Source organism: Carettochelys insculpta, chromosome 17, assembly GCF_033958435.1.
Source record: "Carettochelys insculpta isolate YL-2023 chromosome 17, ASM3395843v1, whole genome shotgun sequence".
Taxonomy (NCBI): Eukaryota; Metazoa; Chordata; order Testudines; family Carettochelyidae; genus Carettochelys; species Carettochelys insculpta.
The window spans coordinates 11,914,290-11,938,524 of NC_134153.1; the positions used below are offsets into that span (position 1 = coordinate 11,914,290).

Consider the following 24,235-nt stretch of genomic DNA (forward strand, 5'->3'; position numbering starts at 1 on the left):
GTTGCATGATCAAATAGATTGGTGTATAGAAATAAACAATCATTTTCAATTTTTTTTTACTGACAACCCTGCTGAAAAAATATTGATCATGATCCAGCGGAGCTGGGGATGAGAGTTTTAGAATGTGGGAGAGGGTTCAGGCCTGGGGCACAGAGGATTGGATTGTGGGGTGGGGGGGTAGAGCTGTGAGATGGGGCTAGGAATGGGGGATTCAGTGTGGGAGAGGACTCTGGGGCAGGAGGTTGGGATGTGGTGTGGGAGGTCTGGTCTGGTGTTGCAGGCTGTGGCGTAGGGCTGGGGAAGAGGAGTCTGGGTTGCAGAAGAGGGCTCTGGGTTTGGGGGTTTCACTGTAAAAGCAGGAGATTTGCAGCACAAGGCTGAGGTGCTAGCTTGCCTCTGGTGGTGCCTGGTCAGCAGTGCTTCAGGGGTACGAAGACATTCTTCCTGTCTGTCCTGGGACCATGATATGTCTTGGAAGCAGCCAGCAATGTGTTTGGCTCCCAGGAGGAGGCAAACAAACAGCTCTGTGCATAGCCCCCCATCACCCATTGGCCAGTCAGTGGTGCTGTCCAGAGTTGCCAGAGTCCCTGGGTACTGAGCAAGGTGACTCAGTGCCTTACATTCCAAGACCCAGTACTTGGCTGTGACCCACACTTTGGAAGCCAATGCTTATTCAGTTTGCATGAGCACATTTTGTATATGCAGTTTAATTGTGCACCTAACTCTTTGGAAAACCATCACCTGAACTGCTCAAATTAAATTAAAATTCCGCTGCCAGTATGTAATATGTTAAGGAACAAATAATATCTTCAACATCTGTGAAATGGTATTGTCTTCGGTATCAATGAGATTTCAGCAAACCAAGGATCTGAACCAAAACCCATTGATGTCAATGGAAGAATGCCTGTTTATTTCATTGTGCTTTGGAACAGGCCCTCAGTAAAGGTTAATGGAGTAGCACAATTGTTACTGAGTATTTAACCTGAAGACACTCATTTTGCACTGGTATATCTTACGGTGTAATTTTGCCCTGAACAAACGCTCTTACTGAGATGAAAATATCTCAGTTTGACTGTTGAGTTGGTGGTCGAAAAACATCTTTATGTGCAATCTGAGCAAATGTCATATGGAAATTACTGAGACAATGAATATGTAGCGTTAAAAATGATATTGTGAAGTTCTGAACAATTTTTCAGGGTAGAACTATGTTGTCTGAAATACAGTTTGGAAGTCTCAAAGACAGAGTTTAGATTTTTTCCACCAAAACGTGTTCTCTAATAGTAAAATAAGTTCCTTACTTTATAGTACTGACTTTTTGTTTTTAGGGCAGAGAGGTCTCTGTACTGAACATATGTTTGGTAGACAGCAGCATACTAGCAAAGTAGGAATCAAAAATGAGGCAACACTTTCTGAAAAGGTTTTGGGCTCCATTATTTTTTAACATAAAAAAACCTTTTAGTCTAAATAAAATATATTTTTCTAAGTAATAATGTAGATCTTCATGCCAATATTTTTTTTAAAAAATTTCAGGAGCATTTTTCAGCTGAAAATGTTTTGGAAATTATACAAAATGAGGCAGAGCATGAGACCATCCAAAAACAAACACTACGTAAGTCCTTTTGCAATTTTTGATAATACTCTTTTTTTTTTTTAAATCATGCTGATCTCATACATTTGCAAAAGAAACCAAGGAAATTAATGTTTAATGTAAATTTTTAATATGTTTCATTTAGACGAACTACTAGATATTGTTCCTGATTCTCAGCCAGTAGGCAGAAATGACAAACCGTTGTAAGTATTAGAAAATAATCCTAAAAAGTGTTTGCTTTCAAAAGGGTTTTTTTTCTTTTTTTTAAAGGTAAAACAATACGTGCAAGTATTGCTAAAGGCAAAGTACTTCTGAGATTTTGATACATGAACTCCAGAGATCTCTTCCAGCCTTAAATTTTTGTAATATTCACCTTTATTAACCAGTAATGTTTTTATTTGTAAAATATTTTTTCTGATCTAAATATGTTAAAATATAGCAATAATGACCACATTTCTGCAATTAAGTGGAAATTTAATAGGATTTTATTTTTTTTTTAAAAGATTGCCTGGTCTTTTGGAAAGTTCTGCTGATGAAAACAAAATCTGGAGAAAACAGGCATGCTCTGTACCTGAGAAGCTTATAATAAAGTGTGACAAGCAGAAAAGAAGTACGTTTAACAGGACATACATTCCCACAAGGTTAAGCTTATGCCCTGTTGGGAATAAGTATTTGCGAATGGCAAATCAAATGTTTTTTTTTTTGTTAAAACTTTTAAAAATAATTTATCATAAAAATATTTTCTTGTTTGCATTAGGTCCAATTCTCAGTGAAAGAGCTGCCAAACAAAAAGCTTTCTATTCAATATTTGAAAGTACTTCTCCAAAACAACAAGCTCAGAATAGAGAAACATCAAAGAAGCAACAAAATAAAACTGAACAAACAGAAGAAAATAGCATAATGCAACAAGGACAAACATTAGATAGTTCTAAGCATTTAGGACAGAAAATACTAACTATGCAGACAGAAGAAGTTCCAACTACACCTGAAAAATCTTTACAATCAGCTCATCCAACTAAAATGACTGAAAAATCTCTTGGATATTCCAGAAAATCAGTGTGGGATAGAAATTCTAAGGAGGAAGTTGATGTTATTTTCAGAAAAGAAACTACAAATCATAAAAAATCTGAAAAGGTGATAGATTCTCATCTTGGTTTTTCTGACTTAGTAATAAAGGGAATAGTGTTTTATTGTTCTCTCTAATGTATTTTCAGTATTTCTCTATAGCCTGTGTAGCATACTTCTAATTCTATTTATTTTTAAATTTGTTCATCATTTGGTTTACACTAATGTGAAAAAATAAGAGGTCGACCATATTTTCAAACATAATTATTTTATATATGCTTTGCACTGAAATTTTAAAATATTTATTTTGATTTCAGGGGGTCCTTTTGTTTAAAAATATGAACCAGTCCTTTATTATGGTCACATTCATTACTTTTACAATTTAATACAAAATCCCTAATGAAACATCCCAGTACAAGCCCAACTCTATTAAATTTTGGGTCAGACAGAGGATTTTAAACTTTGTCCATTAAATGCAGCTAGTTTACTGATTAAAAATGTCCAGATTGCTGCCACTTGCAACAAAAGCCTTAGTCATTTTGTGGGGAAATTTCTGTGAAGGCTTCCTTATAGTGGTGGAGTAGAGGGGTATGATTTTCTTCATATGGAAAAGCTGCCTTCAAGCGTTGTGGATCCTGAGAGATTCATGAATATCAAGTGTCAACGGCATGGAGTCTTGGTACTTAAACTGCAGCTCTGCCTTTTTATTGAACAAAGTTTACTGCCAAAGTTAACGGGTTATTTATAAAGACTGTTGTTACAGAAAGCAAAATCTAAAAAAATGGCTGAAACAACAGAATCCATGATAAGTCAAATCAGTGACCGATACAAACAAAAGTTTGGTAATGAGCATGCAAGCAAAGCAAGAGAATTTTTCACTAACAGGTATGGTATAAATTGTTTTCTTATTATAGTTTGAACCATCTGATTGTTACTTTCTTGTGCACTAGCAAAGAAAAAAGAAGACACAAAGCCCCTATGCAGCCTACTTGGGTTTAATTCACATCATAAATCTGTGTGGGCTTGTCTACACTACCACCTTCCTTCAAAGGAAGGATGGTAATTAGGGTGTTGATATTTTACTAATGAAGTGCCGTGGTGCATAGGCAGCACTTCATTAAGCAAATCCCCACCCCCCGCAGGAACTTTGAAGTTTTAACCTTCGAAGTACCGGCTTGCGTTTGGCAAATTTTGAGGAGTAAAGGGACTTGGAAATTGCCTTGGCACTTCGAAGTACTGGCAGGTGAGCTGCGGCTAGATGCAAGCCGGTACTTCGAAGTATAAAACTTTGAAGTTGCCGCGGGGCGAATTAGCTTAATGCAGTCTGCCTATGCACCGCAGCACTTCATTTGTAAACTCCCAACACCCTAATTGCCATCCTTCCTTCAAACAAAGATGGTAGTTTGACCAGCCCTGTGAGAAGCTGGAGGACAAGCTCAGCTATTTGCAGGTTTTGAGTAAGGATCTTAAGGCAAGCCTCCCAGCCCAGGCTGACAGATTTAGGCTTGATCTGGTGCTCTGAAAATACCTATATAGACAAAGCTTGAACTGCAGGTATAGTGTTGCATGTACGGCTAGTTCTAGAGTACTAGTAGAGGAACTGTGATTCACAGAGTTCTGTTAAAGACTGCAATAATTTAGTTATTTGCAAATTTAATTATACAAATGTCTTATATTTAGAATTGCTTAATACCTGCAACTTCGATTGGTTTAGTAGGAAGATTTGGTGTTCAGTACTTTGAGATTCACAACTTAAATAAATTTTATATTTATCTAACTGTGAACAGATGTCGCAGAATTGGTTATGAAGGAGATTTCAAAAATAAAAACAGTAAAACAAAACAACTTAAGGTTTAATATTTGGCACTTACAGGCTTGTAACTTAGTTCGCTCTAAGTAGTATTTGTTTGCAGGAAGTTCCTGCCCAGCTCTTCCTGGAATTAGGAGCTTCCACAAAGGCAGAAGGAATTTTGGGGGTTGGGATATATATCCCCTTGTTTTTCTTTGAGTGCTATTTCATGTCCGTTCCATGTTAGGTGAGTGTGCTCGCCACATGCACAGTTGCCAAAAGTTTTTCCCTCTGTGGTATCCCTGTGGGACTGACTCTGGCGCTTGCTGGAGCGGTGCACTTATGCTGCAGTATAAGGAATACTGCTAGCTCCACCACCCTCAGTTCCTTCTTATGGCTAGTGATGGTGCTGGAACATTGCTTGCTTCAGAAATCCTGCCTATCCAGAACTGTTCACTATAAACTTTTCTCCTATAAATAGTTATTCTTCAAGTGATTGCTCATGTCGATTCCAGGTAGGTATGAGTACACTGTCCTCACAGTCATAAGAAGGTTTGTCCTTCACAGTACCCATCTGTTTGGCTGTAGAGCCCCCAGGAGGGATGCCATTAAGATGTTGTATATAGTCCACTGCTGGCTTCCCTCCACCTCAGTTCCTTCTTATCACCCAGTGATGGTCATTGAAGCTTTCCTTTGCTTGCCTCAGGCAAGTGTTTTCCCTAGCTTACATCTTTTATTGTTCTTGTAAATATTTCACATTAGATATATGTTAGGTTAAGGTGCTTTGTTTTCTTTTACTTAGTGACAAGTAATCTCTTCTTCCCCTTTTCTGGGAAGTAGGACATTTTTTGCTCCCAGGGCTTCAAACCTTGTGCTTCTTGTCAGAAGTCTATGCCAATGAGAAACCCCCACAAGTCTTGTCTTAAGAGTTTGGGGGAAGCCCCTCAAACAGACAAGGGCAAGATATATATGGGTTTCTGGCCTTGTAGGAAGAAAGAGAGGGACTTTAGACTTTATACTCCATATGTAGTCAGCTCTGCATCCACAACCTGTGAAGCTGGGCCCAGCTCAGAAACTGTCGTCTTCAGTGCAAATACCAGTCATGAGATCTGTCCTCATCCTCACAACTTTCAACATCCAGACAGTCCTTTTGAAGCATTTGTTGAGGGTTCAACATCTCTCCAAACAACCATTACTTTCCATTGCTTCAGCCATCACTTCCTCTAATGCTACCCCACATCGCATACCATTACATCAGACAGGAGGATACTGGAAATAATAACCAGGGGATACTGCATCCCTTTCTTTCTACACCCCTGACCAAACCCCCGTTCCCATCCCTCTTCAGAGACCCTTCACACAAGACCCTCGTCTTCAGCTATTTCAGCCTTTCACCCAGGTTCAGTGGGTTGCTCCTTGTTTGCTGATCCAGTGGTAGGCTGCTTCCTGAAAGGCCTGGCCAGATGTTACCCTCATGTGAAGCATTTGATTCTCCCCATGGGCTCTTAGTCTTTTGATGTCTAAATTAATGGGCCCCTGCTTCGAACCTCTGGCAACCGTCTCCCTCCTCTATCTTACTTGGATGGTGGCTTTCCTGATTGCTATCATGTCAGCCAGAATGGTATCTGAACTTAAAGCCCTGACATCAGGACCACCTTCCATGATGTTTTATAAACACAAGGTAGAGAGTTGACCATATCCAGCTTTTCTGCCTCAGGTGGTTTCATTTCTTTATGCCAAACAGGACATTTTCTCTACTGGTCTTTTACCCAAAACCACATGTACCTGATGAAGAACTCTCACTCCACACTGAACACTAGGTATGTCTCTGCTTTCTACCTGGAACACACAACTTTTCAGAAAAGTTAATTTCTACCACTTTCAGCTGTTCATTTCTACCACTGAGACAATGAAGGGCCTCCCTATTACCTCCCAGGGGATTTCCTCTTTGATCACAGGATACATCAGGACTTACCATGACCTCACTAAGGTCCCAGCTCTGCCATTGATTGAACAGTGCCCAGGAATATAAGCTTCATCTTTTGCTTTCCTGGCTCATATCCAGGATATCTGTTGGACAGTGACATGGTCTTTGGTCCGTACGTTTACATTTCATGGTGCCATTTATCAGCATATGAGAGATGATGCTGCATTCGGTAGAGCAGTGCTCCAGTCTGCAACTCACTTATCTCCATCCATTCTACCAGATAACTTCTTGGAACTGACATGAACAATAACTTGAAGAAGAAAAGAATTCTCATAACTGTTGTTCTTTGAAATGTGTTGCTCATGTCCATTCTAAGACCAACATGTCTCCTCTCTTTCGGAGTCTTCCTGCAAGAAGGAACCAAGCAGGTAGAAGCGTTGGCAGTGGACTATATCTAGGACCATAATGGCACCTCTCCAGGGTACTCCACAGATGACCAGACAGGTACTGCTAGGGGAAAACCCTCTGGCAACTGCATGCAGCGCTCACACATCTACTTGAAATGGACATCTTGAAGAATAGCAGTTACAAGAGGTAGGTAGACAATTTAAGTCTTCAAGTCCTTGAAATCCTCCCCACCTCAAGTGGTACTGCTTGGGGGTTACCTAACATGGGGTGGACATGGACAAGCACTTGAAGAAAACAAGACAGTAACCTTTTCTGTAATTGGTGTTCTGCAAAATATGTTGTTCTTGTCCATTCCATGACTCACCTCCTTCTCCACTGTCAGTTTCTAGCAAAAAGGTAAAATTCACTTTTCAGTATGACATTTAGGCTTATGTCACTTAGGCTTTAAAAAAATGAATTTTACCTTTGTGCAGTAATGAGGAGTTGGGCCTATTAGAAAAAAAATTGAAGTCGCCTAGATTGGCTTATAATAGTGCAATTTATTTGTAGACTAAGTTCTAAGTTACTCAGATATTAAGACATGTACTATATAAAGTCACATTAGTTTAGCATCTGTTGTTGAAGAACTTTGATACAAACAAATATTTTATCATCTTGGTAGGCTTTTATCTATATTAGTAATACATTGAACGTATTTTTGTTATGCATTTGGTGATACTTGATGATTATTTTTTTTTAGGTCAAGTTTAAATAAGTCTAGTTTCAAAGCCAGTAAGGTACGTTTACTATTTTTACGTAGAAATTTCACCTGAAGATTGATATAATCTGGTAGAATTAAAAATAAATTCTGTTCATTACAGCATCTTTCATACTTGAAATATCTCAGCATACTTTAGAAAGCAATACGGTGTAAAATTATATAAAAGCATGTCCCTTGGTAGATTCTCTGCAGTAGTTCACAAGCACTCCTGATTATGAAATGTCCTTAAAAAAGGACAGGTAGCCAAAGCACAGGATTTATTCCTAACCAGTTCTGAAAATGATCATGGATTAATTAATTTGTAACTCCATCTGGATATCCACGAGTGACTAGCATATGGGACCATAATTTTAACATCACATTGAAAACTGGTATATTGCAGCACCTACCCACCTTATTTCTTCACAGCAGTAATATGTGTTGGTGTGGTTTTATAGTTAATAAATAATGCTTAATAAGATTCCTTAATAGTACAACCTATATAATAGTGACTGATTTTATGTAACCCCTATTAGCTAGAATGTCTCAAAATTCATGACAAATTTTACAAACTTATTTCTAAGTGAATGAACATTAGGTTTACATCAAACTAAGGTGTGATTCCACCTTGTAATTGTCTGCTGCACACTGAGTCCATACAGATATGCACTAAAATTCCTTACTATGCTTTGATCTACTTTGTTTTGAAAAGGGAGTGACCAGAACTCACTAAAGAATGGTTAATGTACATCAGCAGGGTCTTCCTGAACAGTTAATATGTAGTAGGCTATTGCAGAGTAAATTCATACCTTTCTCATTGTGAACTAAATGTTCATGTAGAAAGGCCCTTTCTGTCCAGTATATATAATTTCATTTATGATTGAAGTTCATTCTTCTGTGATCTGAATAGGAACACTACACAGCAGTTGAAATGATACAGTTAACAATACTTTATCCAGATCAAAGTGTGAGAGACATAACTCAGATGAAATTTAGCCATCATATAGAAACTAACACTGTAATTTTTGGAATAAATAAAATGAGATTTTTAAGGGACGCAGATGATCAAACATGTTTTACATTTCAAAATATTGCACCTCCAGTAGCCTCAGGCCTGTAATGCCATATTTGAAAATTGTAAATTAGAGTCCAAAGCAACTAATTTGTCACTCATGCTTCTGTTGAAGAACTTGCTGATATATTGATAACTATAGGTGAACATGTTTTGAATGTACGACTTGTGTAATTTTTGTTGTGTAGGAAAAGGTTGAGAAAGCAAATTTGAGGAATGTCAAAGCTACAGCTATGCTTAATATAACCACGGGACATATTGTGTAAGTATCTACTGATTTTATTTGAAAATGTTTTAATTATCCAGTTATGTGAAGAATATTCTGTGATTCACTAACCAAAGTTTTATCTGGATCTGTTTTGACAGGGATGATGTCTACAATTTTAACTTAAGTGGATTTGACGAACCTACAATAAAGCTTGGAGTAAGATTACAGTAGTCTATGTTAATGCATACTAAGAACCTTTTAGTTCATGCCTGCAGCATCCATGTGTGGGAGATACAGCACAGCACACTGCTCTTCCTATCTTTGTCCAAACTGTAGGGCAATGTAGTTAAGCCCCAAGAAAGACTCTCCCCAGAATACGCAATAGCACAGTTTTCAGGGTACTCACATAGAAGGGGAAAGAAATGGCTTTGAAGCTTTACTCCACATCAGGCAAAGGTAAGAAAGTGAACCTGGTCAAAATAGGACCAACCTCCAACTAAATCATCCCTGCCAGGGCTTTGTCAAACTTGGTCTTAAAAACCTATAAGGATGGAGATTCCACCACCCCCCTAAGTAACTTATTCCAGTACTTCACCACCCTCCTCCTGAAATAGCTTTTCCTGATACCCAACCTAGACCTCCCTCATTGCTCCTTGTTCTCACATCTGCCACCACTGAGAACTGCCTAACACCTTCCTCTTTGAAAGCTGCTATCAAATCCTCCCTAATTCTTCTTTTCTGCAGACTAAAGTGCAGCTCTCTCAGCCTATCCTCATAAATCATACACTCCACCCCCTAATAATTTTTGTTATCTTCTGCTGGACACTCTCCAATTTGTCCTTCTGGTGTAAAATCCTTTCTGGAATGGGAGGACTGAAACAAAGCTGTGCTCCAGATGCGGCCTTATGAGTACTGAATAGAGGGGAATAATCACTTCCCTTGATCTGCTGGCAATGCTCCTATAATGAAGCCAAATATGCAATTAGCTTTCTTGATGACAAGGGTCCACAATGGGCTGAAAGTTATAAGGGAGAGCATCATCTCCCCCTCAGTATGTATTTTGTGGGCTTAGACATTCTCTAAGCATTTTGGAAGAGGGAAGAGTGGAAATTCATGAAATCTAGACATTGGTTCCATGGAATCTAGCAGATCTTCTACCTTTTCCACTCTACTACAAACCATTTTTAGAAAAACCTACAAAGTAGTAGCGTTCTAGCCACACACCTGAAATATTTCCAAATATAAAATGGATGATATGGCTCAAGTTTTAGTTTTAAGAAAAAAATTAAACTGACTAATATAGAAAGAGTAACATGATTTATTTGAAATCTGAGATGCTTGCATTGAAATATTCAAAGAGATTATGGCTGTGTCTACAAGTGCTGCTTCTTCTGGAAGCATCATGGTAATGAGCCAGCTGGAAGATGATAATAAGGGGCGGAGGTAAATTTCCTGTGCCTCATTAGCATATCAGCACATGGTTCAGAGTCCAGAAGAAGCTCTTCCGGACTCCAGAATACACTTGCAGGCATGCAGCATGTGGGGATTTTCCAGAAGGAAACCCTCCTTCTGGAAGCCACTTCTTCCCCAAAATTTTGAGGAAGAAGGGGCTTCCAGAAGAAGGGTTTCTTTCTGGAAGACCCCAGGGGTCATGTGTCTGCACATGTATTTTGGAGTCTGGAAGAGCTTTTTCCGAACTCCAAACCAGGTGATATGCTAATGAGGCATGGGAAATTTACATCCCATCTCATTAGCATGTTCTGGACGACTCATTACTATGCTGCTTCTGGAAGAAGTGGCACATGTAGACACAGCCTATGTGAAATATTCCTTAATGTGCAAATCAACTATTGTAAATAATTGCAAATAGAAAAATTTATATTTGGAGTAAAATAGGCTTAGTATTACATTTTTCATGAATAATGTATATACTTCTCTTTTTTTATTCCTGGGGGAATTTTGTACCAAAATTAAAAAAAAAAATCAGAAAAAAAATTCTGGCACAATATTTAAAATTCTATATAAATCTGTCACAGAGGAGGCACACTATCAATCTTGCAGCTTTCCTTTGCCTCCGTATCAGAACTCATTTTTCTGGGGGAATGAAAAAAAAAATCCACAAAGTATGAATTCTTTGCATTTCAGTGAGACAGAATCTGCACCCCCAGGAGTTTTATGTTTATAGATTGATATAAATAAAGATAAATTGCAATTATTGTTCATTTGTTTGTACTTACATTTAGGTCCATGAATTATATGTTACCAACCTGAAAGCACATGCTAATTTGACAGAAAAAATGTAAGCATGTTACACTGTATTAAGGTAATCTGAAAAAATATTTTTTTTTCCTTAAGGATGGTCATAATTAATAGTTTTGTTTGAATTCTCCAATATCCCCTATTGTCAATCAAAATAGCGGTTTAAATCCTTGTCATAGATGTAGTCAGGAAAACACACACACTCACACTCTCTCTCTGTCTCTCTCTCACACACACACACACACACACACACACACGTACGTCTCACTTTCCCTGTACAGTGGGACTGGCTTAACTTCATAGTTTATTTTCCTTTTATTTTGTTTTGTTTATGGTTTCCTCAGATGCATGTTTTACCGCTTTTTTTTAACTTTGGAAAATTTCTCTCTAATGCTTTCATTTTCATCAGATTACTAGTTTAGTATATGATGTTTACTAATGAAGACAGCATTACTCGTGTACCACTTTGTGAAGACAAATTTAGCATTTGCACAGCAATCTGAAGAAGTGGGCCTGTCCCACACAAGCTCATCACTTAATAAATTATTTTGTTAGTCTTTAAAGTGCTACATGACTGTTTTTTTTGTCTTGCTATTATTTGCAGTGTCATCCTCATATTACAGATCACTGCAAGAAAATACACTTGAACCTCTTTAATCCAGAAACCTTGGGAAATAGGCTATGCCAGATTATGGAGTTTTCTGGACCCTATGTGTCTGCCATAATCAATCATAGACAAAATCTTTACTAATGTTTTGTATGTACAAACCACTATAGAGTTCTGTACATATATAACATGTCATAAGATAAATCCTTAATGTGGTTTATTTAAACTGTTTTGTTTTTATTACTATGTATAGGTAATTAAGCAGAAAGCTGCTAATTATACACTACAGTGCTCTGCCATTTCTCATGTTTGTAAGTTAAATTTGTGCTGTACACTACAACATATGTGTGGGCATGTATAAATATATGTATACCTTTTGTTTTATTACTCTGTATTTAAACATTTTGTATTTATTATCATTATGGTGCTTCAGTCATGCAGGGGTCCAAGATGTAGGTGTTCCCAGATTACAGATACCTGAATTAAGGATGTTCAAGTGTAATTCTAATTGTTGTGTGTCTCTTTTAGGCTCAAACTCAGAGGCTGCCCCCATTAGATTTTACAGTGAACTGTAGCCTACAAACTTGCTAAAAAGAGCTCTAATGCATGTGCCTCATAATTCCCTTCCCACACACGTATATTAATAGCAAAATGATGGCAATGACCCCAGCAGATGTCTTCAGCTTTACATGTATTTATTAATGTGAATATCTTTTTCTTTAAGGAATCCCGATGAAAGCAAAAGTACCCTCCAGCAGAAAGTAGATAAAAACGTAAGTTTCTTTAAGCTCTGGGAAACTGATACTAAAAGACCAAAATTTCAAGATTGAAAACCAACGCTTATTTTTCCTTAAAACGATTTAAAAAAATTATCAAAACTTTATCCCATCTTTCCACTTTCATGGTCCTTTGCTTGAATGGAGGTGGTAATGCCCCCTGACAGAACTTAAAGCAACCTGAAATAATTGATTTTAATTCTCTGAAAACTTCTCTCTTCTAGAAATACCATATACATTTTGGCTGTGTTTACACTACAGAGATCTTTTGAAAGAAGCCCTACCAGAAAATCCCTTCCAAAAGAACCTCTTTCGAAAGAGTGCTTCCACACACAAAAAAGTGCATCAAAAGAGCGATCTGCTATTTTGAAAGAGAGCATCTACACAGCCCTGCTTTTTTGAAAGAACAGGCTGGGGATTGAAAAATCAGGTGCCATGAAGACTGCTCTTTTGAAAGAAGGGCCTGGGAGCATCTACTCATTTTCTTTTGAAAGAAGTTGTTCTTCCTGAAACAAGTGGAAAAGTGCTTTCAAAAGGAGTGCCATTTTCTTTCAATTTACTTTCGAAAGAACACTTTTTGTGTGTAGACGTTCCATGAGGTCTTTCAAAAGATCCCCCTTCTTTCAAAAATGCTTTTGAAAGAACTTGCTAGTTTAGATGCAGCCTAAGTAAATATTGTATTATAAAATCTAACCAGAAATAAGTTACCCATAAGGATTTTGTTTGTTTGCTTTATAGAACAGAACTAATAAAAACAAGAAGCATCTCTTTAGTGACACTGACACAGAATACAGAGGTGATGACAGCAAGACAGATATCAGTTGGCTTCGAGAGTCTAGCAGAAAACCTAAACCCCAACTAGTAGACTATAGCAGAACTAAAAATCTGAAGAAGGCTGACAGTGTAGGAGCAAGTAAGAAACTAATTGTCGAATAGATTGTCCATTTAGGGTCTGCATTTCATGAAATAGTTTTTAAGTAATTTAATTAATTTGCCATGCATAAGTTACGTTGTGCTGCTGTGAGTCAGAGTTCATGTTTACTGCACCTATATTCACCCTCCATTGTCCCTTGAGGGCAATCAATCTAGACTCCCTCCCAGCTCCTCAGCTGCCAACTCTCTTGAGCAGAGACTAGCTGTTTCTCCTTCCTGAAAAAGGGATTTTCAAAAGCTGCACATTTCCCTACCTATACTGATGTTCTCAGCAATCCAGACTATCTAAAAGGGCAGCATCTGTAGCATACTTTCTGTGTATGAGCTCTGCCTTTTATCTTGCCTATATTAAGTACCACACAGTCCTTTATGAGCAAGCACATTTATTCTTCAGGTGAAAGCATTACAGAGAAAACTTATTAAAAGCAATAAAAGAAATGCATGCATCCTGAAAGGCTTATCAGAGGTTACCCATCTCCAGTGTTGGGCTCTAGTAGGTTCCAGGCCATAAAATCCCCAAGTGGGTTTTCCCTGTGGTTATAAATACATAATTTATCTTAGATTCAGAATCAGAACAATCATGAATAGGTCTCATATCTGTCACTGTTCCACAGGTGAAAGGTCACACATAGTCCTAGCCACAAAAATACATTAAAATAATATACTTCAAAGATATTTAAACTTAATTAAATAAGATATGCTAAAGATATGGCGGGAAATTGCCATATCTGTCACATATGTATAGTATGTTTTGTTCTATCTTCCATAATCTATGGACTTTGAAAAAACCTTTTTCTCAATATTTGTGAAGGAAATGTTGGGAAAAAGTGCTTATTTTTGACAAAATAACTTTTTAACAAAATTGTACTATTGTGTGAACAGCAATCTGAAGGCAGACTAGTGCATTGATAATGGTCTATGATATCTTATTCTGACAACTAAAAATTGAAGATGGTCCACATTTTTGGATATTAAGCTAATTTTCTAAATGCAACTGATTTTAACAGCAGATGCATTCCCTGATCCTGAATGTCTGATGGAAATATCTGAAGAGAGAAAAACAAAAAATAAAAAGGTAAGGTAAAATTTTCCATTACATTTTAATAGGTTATTTAAAATCTGTTTTTACTGACCATAGGAATTTTTTAGGGCATTGTTAACTCTTACCAGAATCCTTTCATATCACATTCATTAAAACTGGTTCTGGCTGCTTTAGTAATACAGTAAAGCTAGTTACAATTCCTAATGCCTGGTAATACCATCTGAGAGTTGGAATGATTATGGCATTTTGATGCTTTGATTTTGTTTTTTAGGAGTTGTTATATATTTTTTGATAATAACTAGTTTCAGACCAATTGCAAGACAAGCCAATGTATTTACGATATTAACCTTTTCAGTGGTTGGTTTAGTTAAGGCAGCTTTCAACCCAGAATTATTCACTGAATTATAATACCTTTGAATTTGTTGTAAGATTATTTAGAAAAAAATAATAAACCTAGCTAATCATAAAAGCTCTAAAATGAAGAAGTCATAGACTTTGTATATGACATTTATAAATAGTTTATAAATCATTAATACATAATTACAAGAAGTTATAAATATATTACAGATATGAGTATACACAGTTATAGCCACATCAGTGGAAGACAATATAGAGGTATATAATCCATTATTCAAACCAATCTTTTGACCTGCTAGATTAATAATAATTGATTAAACGAGTTATTAAAAACTCTAATTATTAAGTCTGTACATTTAATATAAAGTGTGATAAATAGAAAATAATGTGGTAGCAACTGCATGTGCATTTAATAATACAAAATTATATGTAGCATTTCTCTGGATATTCTATGGGAATCACATGTTTTGGCCTTCTTTATATATCCTGGATCAGTACAGGAGTATCAGGCTTATAGAAACTATATCCCCCAAGTCATAAATAAGATGTAGGATGGAGAAATATTCACTTTGTCCTGTCGTCTTCTGTTGTTTTTCTAGGCTGTTCTTTTTACTTATAACACTTAGCAGAAGATCATTAACCTTTAGTTATTACAACCTACATTTTCATCTGTTCCATTTACAAGTCCATGAACCTTCTAGGTTGTGCAGTTCAATAAATATATTCTGATCCTTCTCTACCCAGGAGAATGAGGAAGAGAGAACCTTTTTGATAAGTAATTACCCTCAACTTTTTAACATTTTCAGCTTTTGTCTTGGCCAATGTTAAACTACCATTAAAGAGTACTTGTTAAATCATATCTAATGTGGGTCTGCTGAAGTGAGTGGAGCTACCTCAAAGGAATTATTGGCTGAATCCTCTGTACAAGAAACATGTAAAATTCTAAGATTTTTTCAGAGTAGCTGATTCCCGGTATATGCACCATAGTGACCTGTAATTTGTTATTTTTTCATTGTTCTTGTAGTTACAATGTGTTGTAAGTTTCTTTCTTCCAAAGGTACCTGATAGTAAAAAACAAAATACAAAGACTGATGAAAACAGAAAATGGACAACCAGACCAAAATGGCCTCGAAAAGCAGCATTGGCAAAAAAGAGTTACAAGGATTACTCTAATTCAGAATCAGAGTGTGAACAGGAATCTTCAAAGGGCTTATTAAGGAAAGAAGAATTAAGAGTGCAGGTAAACTGTATTGTTGCTATTCTGCAATATCTTTAAGAAACTAGGGCCATAATTTTCAAAAGTGGCCACTGATTGTAGGTTTCTCACATTCTGAATGCCCACATTGGAGATCCTTGACCTTGATTTTTCTGGAGGACCTGTACTTAACATTGACCTTCGCTGGAACAGAGGGTGCTCAGATGCTCTGGAAATTATTCCCTATTTCTGTTCTCCTTCTGTAAAGTAGTATATATACTTTTTGGACCACAGGAGGTTCCACATGTATAAACCTATGTTTTAATTTTTTTTCTTAATTTTAAAAGCACCTAGGCTACTAAGGAAGCTAAAAAGTTCCTAAGTAAGTTCTTTTGAACAACTTAGACAAATATGAAGTTTTAATGTTAGTCTGTTAAAAACAGAAAATATTTTGACTTCAGAAATGTATATTAACATATATGTTGGATGCCTACAATAGTACTGAATCAATTAAGCAAAGGTAAGTTTCATAAAGAACTGACAAACCTAAAAAAAGATGCTTTACTCTTTGTTGCATAATTTTATGTCATGTAAAAATTGTACACTGTCTTAAACAAATTCTGCAGCGTGTCAAATATGCTACAACTATAGTGAGGTTTTGGAAGTTGAGGATACCTAGCTCCATTTGAAAATCCCACTAGGTGCCTAGCTGCATCTTTAGGCACCTAAATACCACTATAATTCTGGTCCATACCAAAGGAGAAACTTGGCACATCTCCAGATTATACAATGTAACTGACTGAACAAGTAGCTATATTCTACTGTATATTTATCACTTTCTTTCTCTCTCTGTGTATTGGTATACCTCTAGCAAGAGCACAAAAATGGCCTAAACAAAACTGTGAGTCAACAGAAGGAGGTACAGAACAACGTTTCTACAGAACCAAAAAAGAGAGCATCAAGAAATCAACAGAAAATATTTCCTAAATCAAGAAATTTTACAAAACAGAGAAAATTGGAAATGTCACGAGTATCCTCACTTGAAAGCCCGGAATCAGTTGAGACAATGAGATGTGTGTATTATTTTGTATTTTCATTTTTAAGTTTGTCAGATGAATCTTTGGATATAAGTTACAGACGGTCTCTCCATAATTTCATTTCATTCCAAATAATTGCTTTCAAAATATATACTATAACTCATTTATGTCCATTTACTGTGCAGCCTTACATGTTCAAATGAAGAAAATACAGTAATCTCCGATTTATGCAACCCTGAATCAGCAGACTTTGGGAACAGCAGACATCTGCCAGGCCCCTGTTGTTCCTGAAGTCCGCTGAATCCAGCAGCCACCCCCTCCCCCCACCGAAGAAAATACATATATATGCTGGTGGTTCATTGGAGCTGCTGCTGGAGGGGCCACCACCACTGGAGCCACCAGAGTGGCAGCAAGACCTGTCATGTCTGGGGCTGCTGCCACAGCTGCAGAACCTGTGCCATAGCTGCAGCCCCCACCATGGCTGAAGGAAGTGCACTGCAGCTGGAGCTGTCACGGCTGGAAGAGCTACTGCGTCTGCAGCTCCCACCGTGGCTGCAAGAGCCACACCACGGCTGGAGCCACCACAGCTGTAGGAGCTGCCACATTCTTCTTCCATGAGGGGTGGGCATGTATGTGGGCAGAAAGCACTCACATACACACCCCACACCCAATGGGAGGAGCAGGAGGCAGTTCCAACTGCAGCAGCTCTAGCTATGATGGAGGCTCTAGTTGTGGTGGCAGCTCCTGCAGCCATGGTGGCGGCTCAGGACTCCATAAGGCTCCAGCGGCAGCAGCCCCAGCTCAGCACTCCAGCAGTTCTGGTGAGTCTCCCATTGAATCTCCCATTTTACAGAATTTGGGCGGGGGGGGGGCGGGGCTGGGAAAGCCTGGCTGGGGTGCGTGCTATGCGAATACAAGTAAACCCTTGCATTTAACAGACTCAGCATTAACAGACACTCCTCCCTGCCATTAGTCTGTTAAATCAGGGGTTTACTGTGCACATAATCATCATAGGTAGTATGGCTGATACTTCATACCAGAGAACAGATTTAACCTCTCTAATTCCAGAGCTCGCTGGTCCAGCAATATCCGTAATCCAGCATGATTTTAGCTAGCCAGACAACCCCATATTCTTCTTCAAGGGTCCCTGTGGGTGCTCCACCTAGGTGTGTCAGCTCTGCTGCACCATGGGTCAAAGATCTTTGTGGTAGTGTCCTTCGGCCACTGCCCACCTGCACAGGGCTCAGGCACAAGAACATGTCACAGCTACTGTGCATTCACGGGCAGGCTGTCACCTCATTTCTTCTCTGATTGCCAGTGGCTCCAGTCACAGATCTCAGTTTCCCTCCCTCAGCCATCTCAGATCTGGAAAAAAGAAAGAAAGAAAGAAAGAAAAGAACAAAATAATTTTGAACAATCAACTGTACATTAGTTAAGAAGAAAGGAACAGACTATGGAGAAAGCCACTTATGCGATTTCCCCCCAAGCAGTTTCAGCTGCTCTGCCTGCTCCACAACAAATGGCCGCCAACCTCATTACTCATTCATGCTCTGTTTCCTTGGCTTCAAAAAGTGTCTACTTGTGGCCTCTCCATCCCGATATCAGATGGCCACTCATTGGGCATACGGTGCCTGGGTCAGCACCATAAAATTGAGAGCTGCACACACTGTAAAAAGCTCTATAAATGGTCCTGTAGAGCAAGGTAACAACAGCCCTGGATATGGCTAAGGGAGCAGGCTCTGACACCCCAGGCCAAGATGAACTTTCTCCATGGGGCGTAGTGTGCTAAAAAGATCACACCATCTGCACCAACTCCTCTCCCCCTGGTACCAACGGCACAGGGTGTTCTGGTACTGAGTCTCCCCCTCCCCATTCATGCCATAAACAACAGCTGAAGAGTTAATTGTTGCTTGGTCTCCAGGCACATCCCTGCTGAGCAAGAGCTCTCTGCATCGCCCGAGACAGTCATTTCCACATACCCCAACCACAAATTTACTGGGGTCCTCAGATTCAGAGGAGTATATGCCACCTCAGAAATCACCAAAGAAGCACTCTAAGCCTCTACAAACACAACAATGGCAGCATCAATGGGCTCCCCCACATGGTCACCAGATGAGCAACTCGAACTCATCAGTCTACTAGAATACATGCATTTTTCCACACCAGTCTCCAACAACACAGTCTGCATACTGATGAACAACACAAAAACAAGGTAATACACAAAGCAGTGCAACTTTGGGAGTGGTGTATCCCCCGATAAATACACATTGTGGCAGCCTGTATGCTGGGCAAGAATAACATCCTTGTGGACAACCTCCATTGCAATTTTGCTCTAGACTACGTGTGGGAAATCAACAGGTCCACTATTCGCCATGTCTTTCGCAAATGGGGGTTCCCAGCCATAGATGGGTTAGTCACAGCTGCGAATGCACTTTGCCCCCAATTTTGCTTCAGACATGTATTAGACTGCAGCTCATTGGGGGATGCATCATTGCATGAAATGCACTTTCAGCATATGCACTCCCACTGATTCCTGTCATCCAGAGAGTTGTGGACAAAATAAAGTGGGGTGGAGCTCGGTTCATGCTCCTAGCACCCAGATGGCTCAGATCTGGTTCTCTGAACTGTTACAACTGTCCAGGTATCACCCACATTGCCTTTCTCCCATACCACTGCTCCTGACCCAGCAGAACAGGTCCATACATCACCCAGCCAACAACTGTCTTCACCTCCATTCATGGTTCCCAGTTGGATAACAGAATTAGTTCCATTGTCCATCCAGGAACTGCTCAATCCTCAAAAATTAGCAGGAGGCCTGCAACAAGAAAGAGTTTTATTTACAAACATGGCAGCATTTCACTGACTGGTGTCACTCCCAATCATGCAACCCTATGCATTTCATGTATACTTATGTACCTATTCCACCTGCAACAAACAAACATAATAATAAGTGCTAGTAGAGTCCACCTAGCTGCTATATTGGCTTTTCATCCACCAGTGCAAGACTACTCAGTCTTCACCCATCTTTGTGTCAAACGGTTCCTCAAGGGCCTTTGTAACACATACCCACCAATCAAGGAACCCACACTGGCATGGGGCCTCAACCTAGTTCTTAGAGCCCTAACAGGGAAATCACTCAAGCCCTTGGCCGCTTGCTCTTTACTGGATCTCTCCATGAAAATAGCCTTCCTTGTGGCAAAACCTTGGCACGGAGAGTAGGAGAGATCACAGCACTCATGTCTAAACCACCATACACAACCTTTTATAAAGACAACATGGTCCTACAAACCCACCCCAAATTCCTCCCTAAAGTACTCACCTCGTTCCATTGCAATGAACCAGTGCACTTACCCATCTTCTTTCCTAAACTGCACATGACCAACAGGGATAGACTCATGCACACTCTTGACATTCGCAGGGCCTCGAGGCTTCTGCTTACAGAGAACTCAATCATTTCAGAAAATGACATAACTATTTGTTTCCACTGTGGAGAGGTGCCACAGCATACCCATCTCTAAACAGAGGATCTCTAAATGGATCTCCAGCTGCATAAGACTTGCCTATAGTAATGCACAGGAGGAACCCCTAGTAGGCATCCAGGCACATTCCACACATGCGATGGCCGCTATTACAGCCTACCTGTGAGGTATATCCACTGAGGACATATGCAGGGCATCCATGTGGGCCTTGGCTCACACATTCACACAACATTATGCGATACAATCATACTCTGATTCTCAGACTACATTTGGCCAATCTGTTCTCAGCTGATACTCATCATCGGAAGGACCTGCCTCCTAACAATGACGCTGCTCTGTAGTAACCTAGGTGGAGTACCCATGGGGACCCTTGAAGAAGAAGGAGAGGTTACTTCCCCTCTGCAGTAACTGGAGTTCTTCGAGATGGTCGTCCCAATGGGTGCCCCATCATCCACCTTCCTTCCTCCTGCTTCAGATTTCTATCTTGACATCTGGATCAGAGAACAACAAAGGTGACAGCCTGCCCACACATGTGCAGTAGCTGTGATAGAATCTTGTGCCTGAGCCCTGCGCACAGAGGCAGGTGGCTAAGGGATACTGCTACACAAAAATCTTCAACCCATTATCCCATAAAGTTTGCTTCTAGTCACCAGCTGTTTGTGTTCTGTGTTGTTATTTAGATCTAATTTACCCCTAAATGTCTTCTTAGAGTCCAGTAAGCAGTGGCAGTGTTGGTAATGTGCTAGAAAATATTGATCTGGAGTCAGGCAAATTCTTTCTGCTGGCACCAGTCAGATCCCAAGGATGCCGAATTAGAAAGACCTGTATAATAGAAATACAATTGGTAATCTTCTTGCTATTAAAATATGCTATAGTGATGAACAGTGCTAAATAATTTATTTCTTATTTTCTAGGTTTGAAGATAAAGCACTTGCATGAGAATAACTCAATTGTGAAGTGAAAATATATTTCTGAATAGCCAACTATGCTATATGAAAGGCTTATCATTTTATTACAAAGCCCAAATATTATATAGTCATGGGCAAGGACATTCAAATATGTATTTTACTTGACAGCTTATTCAGTTTCAAAGGCATTTTTATATGAAGTATATATTATTAAAGTATAGGATTTTCATAGGGAAATTCCAATCCATTCAGTTGTCTTATAAAAAGCTAGGATTTTCATGGGAAATCCTAGTCCATTTAGTTTGCAAATCTTTTTTCCTAACACTATGGATTGTATTTTCTAATAAATGTTTATAGTTCTTAGGTCAAATCTGGTTCATTTTGTTAGTCTTTAAAGTGCAACTGGACTGTTTTCTTTGTTCTGGCTCATGAAGTATCTGAAACTCCTGTTCAAGGTAACTGGAGCTGCCAGTGCTCAAAAACATTCAAGTCAACCCCTTGAAAGCCAACAATATGACTGTGTGGACATTCTTCCAAGGAACTCGGTGACATCAATGAGAATTCTGCATACAGTAAAGACTTATGATAGGAGAGGGATAGCTCAGTTGTTTGAGCATTGGGCTGCTGAACGCAGGGTTGTGAGCTCAATCTGTGAGGAGGCCATTTAGGGGTCTGAGGCAAATAAATTTAAAAAAATCTGTCAGGGATTGTGCTTGGTCCCTTTTACTTCTGAGACGTGTATCTTCATAATATCAGAGAGATGAAAGAAAAATAAGGTGTTAAGGCCTGATTGCCTCAATGAAGTGTTTCTACTTGCTAGGTGCTGAAAAAATGCCAGAGGAAACATTTATCCAGAAACATGTTTCCTTGAAAAGATCAAAATCATCCTATCTTCAGGACTCAACGTCAGAAAAGAGGGAATCCTTAAGCATTGTGAAAGGAATTTCAGTTAACGAGCTTAATACAACAAAAAAGAACATTCAAAATATACATCTAAAACAATCTCCTGAAAATGTCAAACAGTTGGTATTTGGAAATGAAACTTTATCACCAGTTTTAAGTCCACTCTCTTTGGTAAGAATGTTCTTTATAATTATTTCAGTGTCTTCATTATCTTAAGTGTACAGTATTCAACTATGGTTTAATTAATTGGAATGGCTTCTTTGTAATGTTCTGTGGGGAACTGATTTAGTCTATAGTGAGTAAGAATTATTTCTGTTTAATTGAAATAGATTAGTAGATGGCTCTAACAAGAAAATAGGCCTGTAGAATGTAGTTAAATTGTATACAACCAGGCACTTTTCACCTTAAAACAGAGATATGATTAATATAATTTCTATTCTTCAATATTTATGCAGTTCAAGTATTAGAAACAAACCCTGCTTTCCCAAAGGCTAGTGCCACACTCACGCCTAGTGCCAGCAGCTTGAGGCAAATGAGAAGTCTTGAAAATGCAAAATTGCCACTCATTTGCATATGTGAGCATCTTGTCTCCATATTCACGGCAGAAAACAAGCAGTAAAGACATGGTTCTATTGGCAAAAACAACTTCTGTTGCCAGCCCCTTATCCCTGGAAAAAATCAGGGACACTGCTACACAAATCTTTGACCCATGGGAGAATGCATAGGTCTCATCCAGAGGTGGGCTGTTCAGGCCCCAGGTACATCCATTGAACAAAACATTCAGTGTCCCAGCCACAGTCGGGGCACCCTCACTTGGTGGACGCAACCTTACAACGTATGTTCCGGAGTGCCTTTACAGAAACCACCTCCAACGATCACAGTTACCATAGACACCTCCCTAGTAGAGTGGGGCACCCCGGTTGGGGACCAAGTAGTTTAGGGTACATGGTCGCCAGACAAGCACCTTGCACACATCAGTCTCTTAGAGCTCCGGGCAGTTCGTTATGCTTGCATGCAGTTCTCCATGCAGATCTCCAACATTGTAGTACGACTAATGATGGACAATATAGCAGCAATGCACTACATAAACAAACAAGGCGGAGAATGTTCCAGGAAGCTCTGCTGTGAGGCTGTGCAGCTGTGGGGGTGGTGTATCCCCAGGCAAATCCATCTACTGGCAACCTACATGCCAGGTAGGAACAACATACCGGCAGAAAACCTCAGCCTCAATTCTCCCCTTATTCATGAGTGGGAAATCAACAGATCCACAATCCACCACATCTTCTGCAAATGGAGTTTTCCAGCTTTAGACCTCTTTGCCACAGCTGCAAACACATGCTGCCCCCATTATTGCTCCAGACACGGATTTGGCTGCACTTTACTGGGGGAGGGGGGGCGCCTTCAATATCACATGGAATGCACCTTTGGCATATGCATTCCCACCAATTCCTCTCATGCACAGAGTTGTGACCAATATAAGGCGGGACAGAGCTTGAGTCATACTCATAGCTCCCAGATGGCCCGGACAAACCTGGTTCTTTGACCTTCTTTAGGTGTCCAGATGTCACCCACACCATCTTCTTCCCATGCCTCTGCTCATCATCCAGCCATTGACTGCATGCATGGTTCCTGGTTGGCTGACAAATTTAGAGCTCCATTGTCCACCTCAGGTCTACATGATTCTTGAAAACAGCATATGACCTGCAACAAGAAAGACCTGTTTGCAAAAATGGCATTTTATAGTCTGGTATCGTTCCCAGTCATGCGACCCCATGCAAGCAGGGATCCAATGCATACTTATTTACCTACTTCACCTTCAACAAACAAATCTATCAGTGAGTACTACTTGGATCCACCTAGTGGCCATATCAGCCTTCCACCTGCATGTTCAAGAACACTCTGTCTTTACCCATCCTTCCATCAAACTGTTCCTGTAGGGTCTT

General features: G+C 39.3%; 1 protein-coding gene across 7 annotated transcripts in view; it reads left to right on the forward strand.

The window, feature by feature from the left end:
* SYCP2 (synaptonemal complex protein 2) overlaps positions 1-24,235 on the forward strand; it is a 109,747-nt gene that overhangs the window by 62,068 nt on the left and 23,444 nt on the right. For all 7 annotated transcript variants that reach the window (XM_075011708.1, XM_075011710.1, XM_075011709.1 and 4 more), the window contains 15 exons: positions 1,531-1,609; positions 1,734-1,791; positions 2,092-2,198; positions 2,346-2,722; positions 3,417-3,538; positions 7,517-7,553; positions 8,777-8,850; positions 8,955-9,012; positions 11,040-11,095; positions 12,387-12,435; positions 13,177-13,351; positions 14,379-14,446; positions 15,828-16,010; positions 16,837-17,038; positions 22,210-22,463. In XM_075011708.1, the coding sequence (XP_074867809.1) occupies positions 1,531-1,609; positions 1,734-1,791; positions 2,092-2,198; positions 2,346-2,722; positions 3,417-3,538; positions 7,517-7,553; positions 8,777-8,850; positions 8,955-9,012; positions 11,040-11,095; positions 12,387-12,435; positions 13,177-13,351; positions 14,379-14,446; positions 15,828-16,010; positions 16,837-17,038; positions 22,210-22,463 (1,899 nt within the window). The remainder of the gene's footprint in view (positions 1-1,530; positions 1,610-1,733; positions 1,792-2,091; positions 2,199-2,345; positions 2,723-3,416; positions 3,539-7,516; positions 7,554-8,776; positions 8,851-8,954; positions 9,013-11,039; positions 11,096-12,386; positions 12,436-13,176; positions 13,352-14,378; positions 14,447-15,827; positions 16,011-16,836; positions 17,039-22,209; positions 22,464-24,235) is intronic.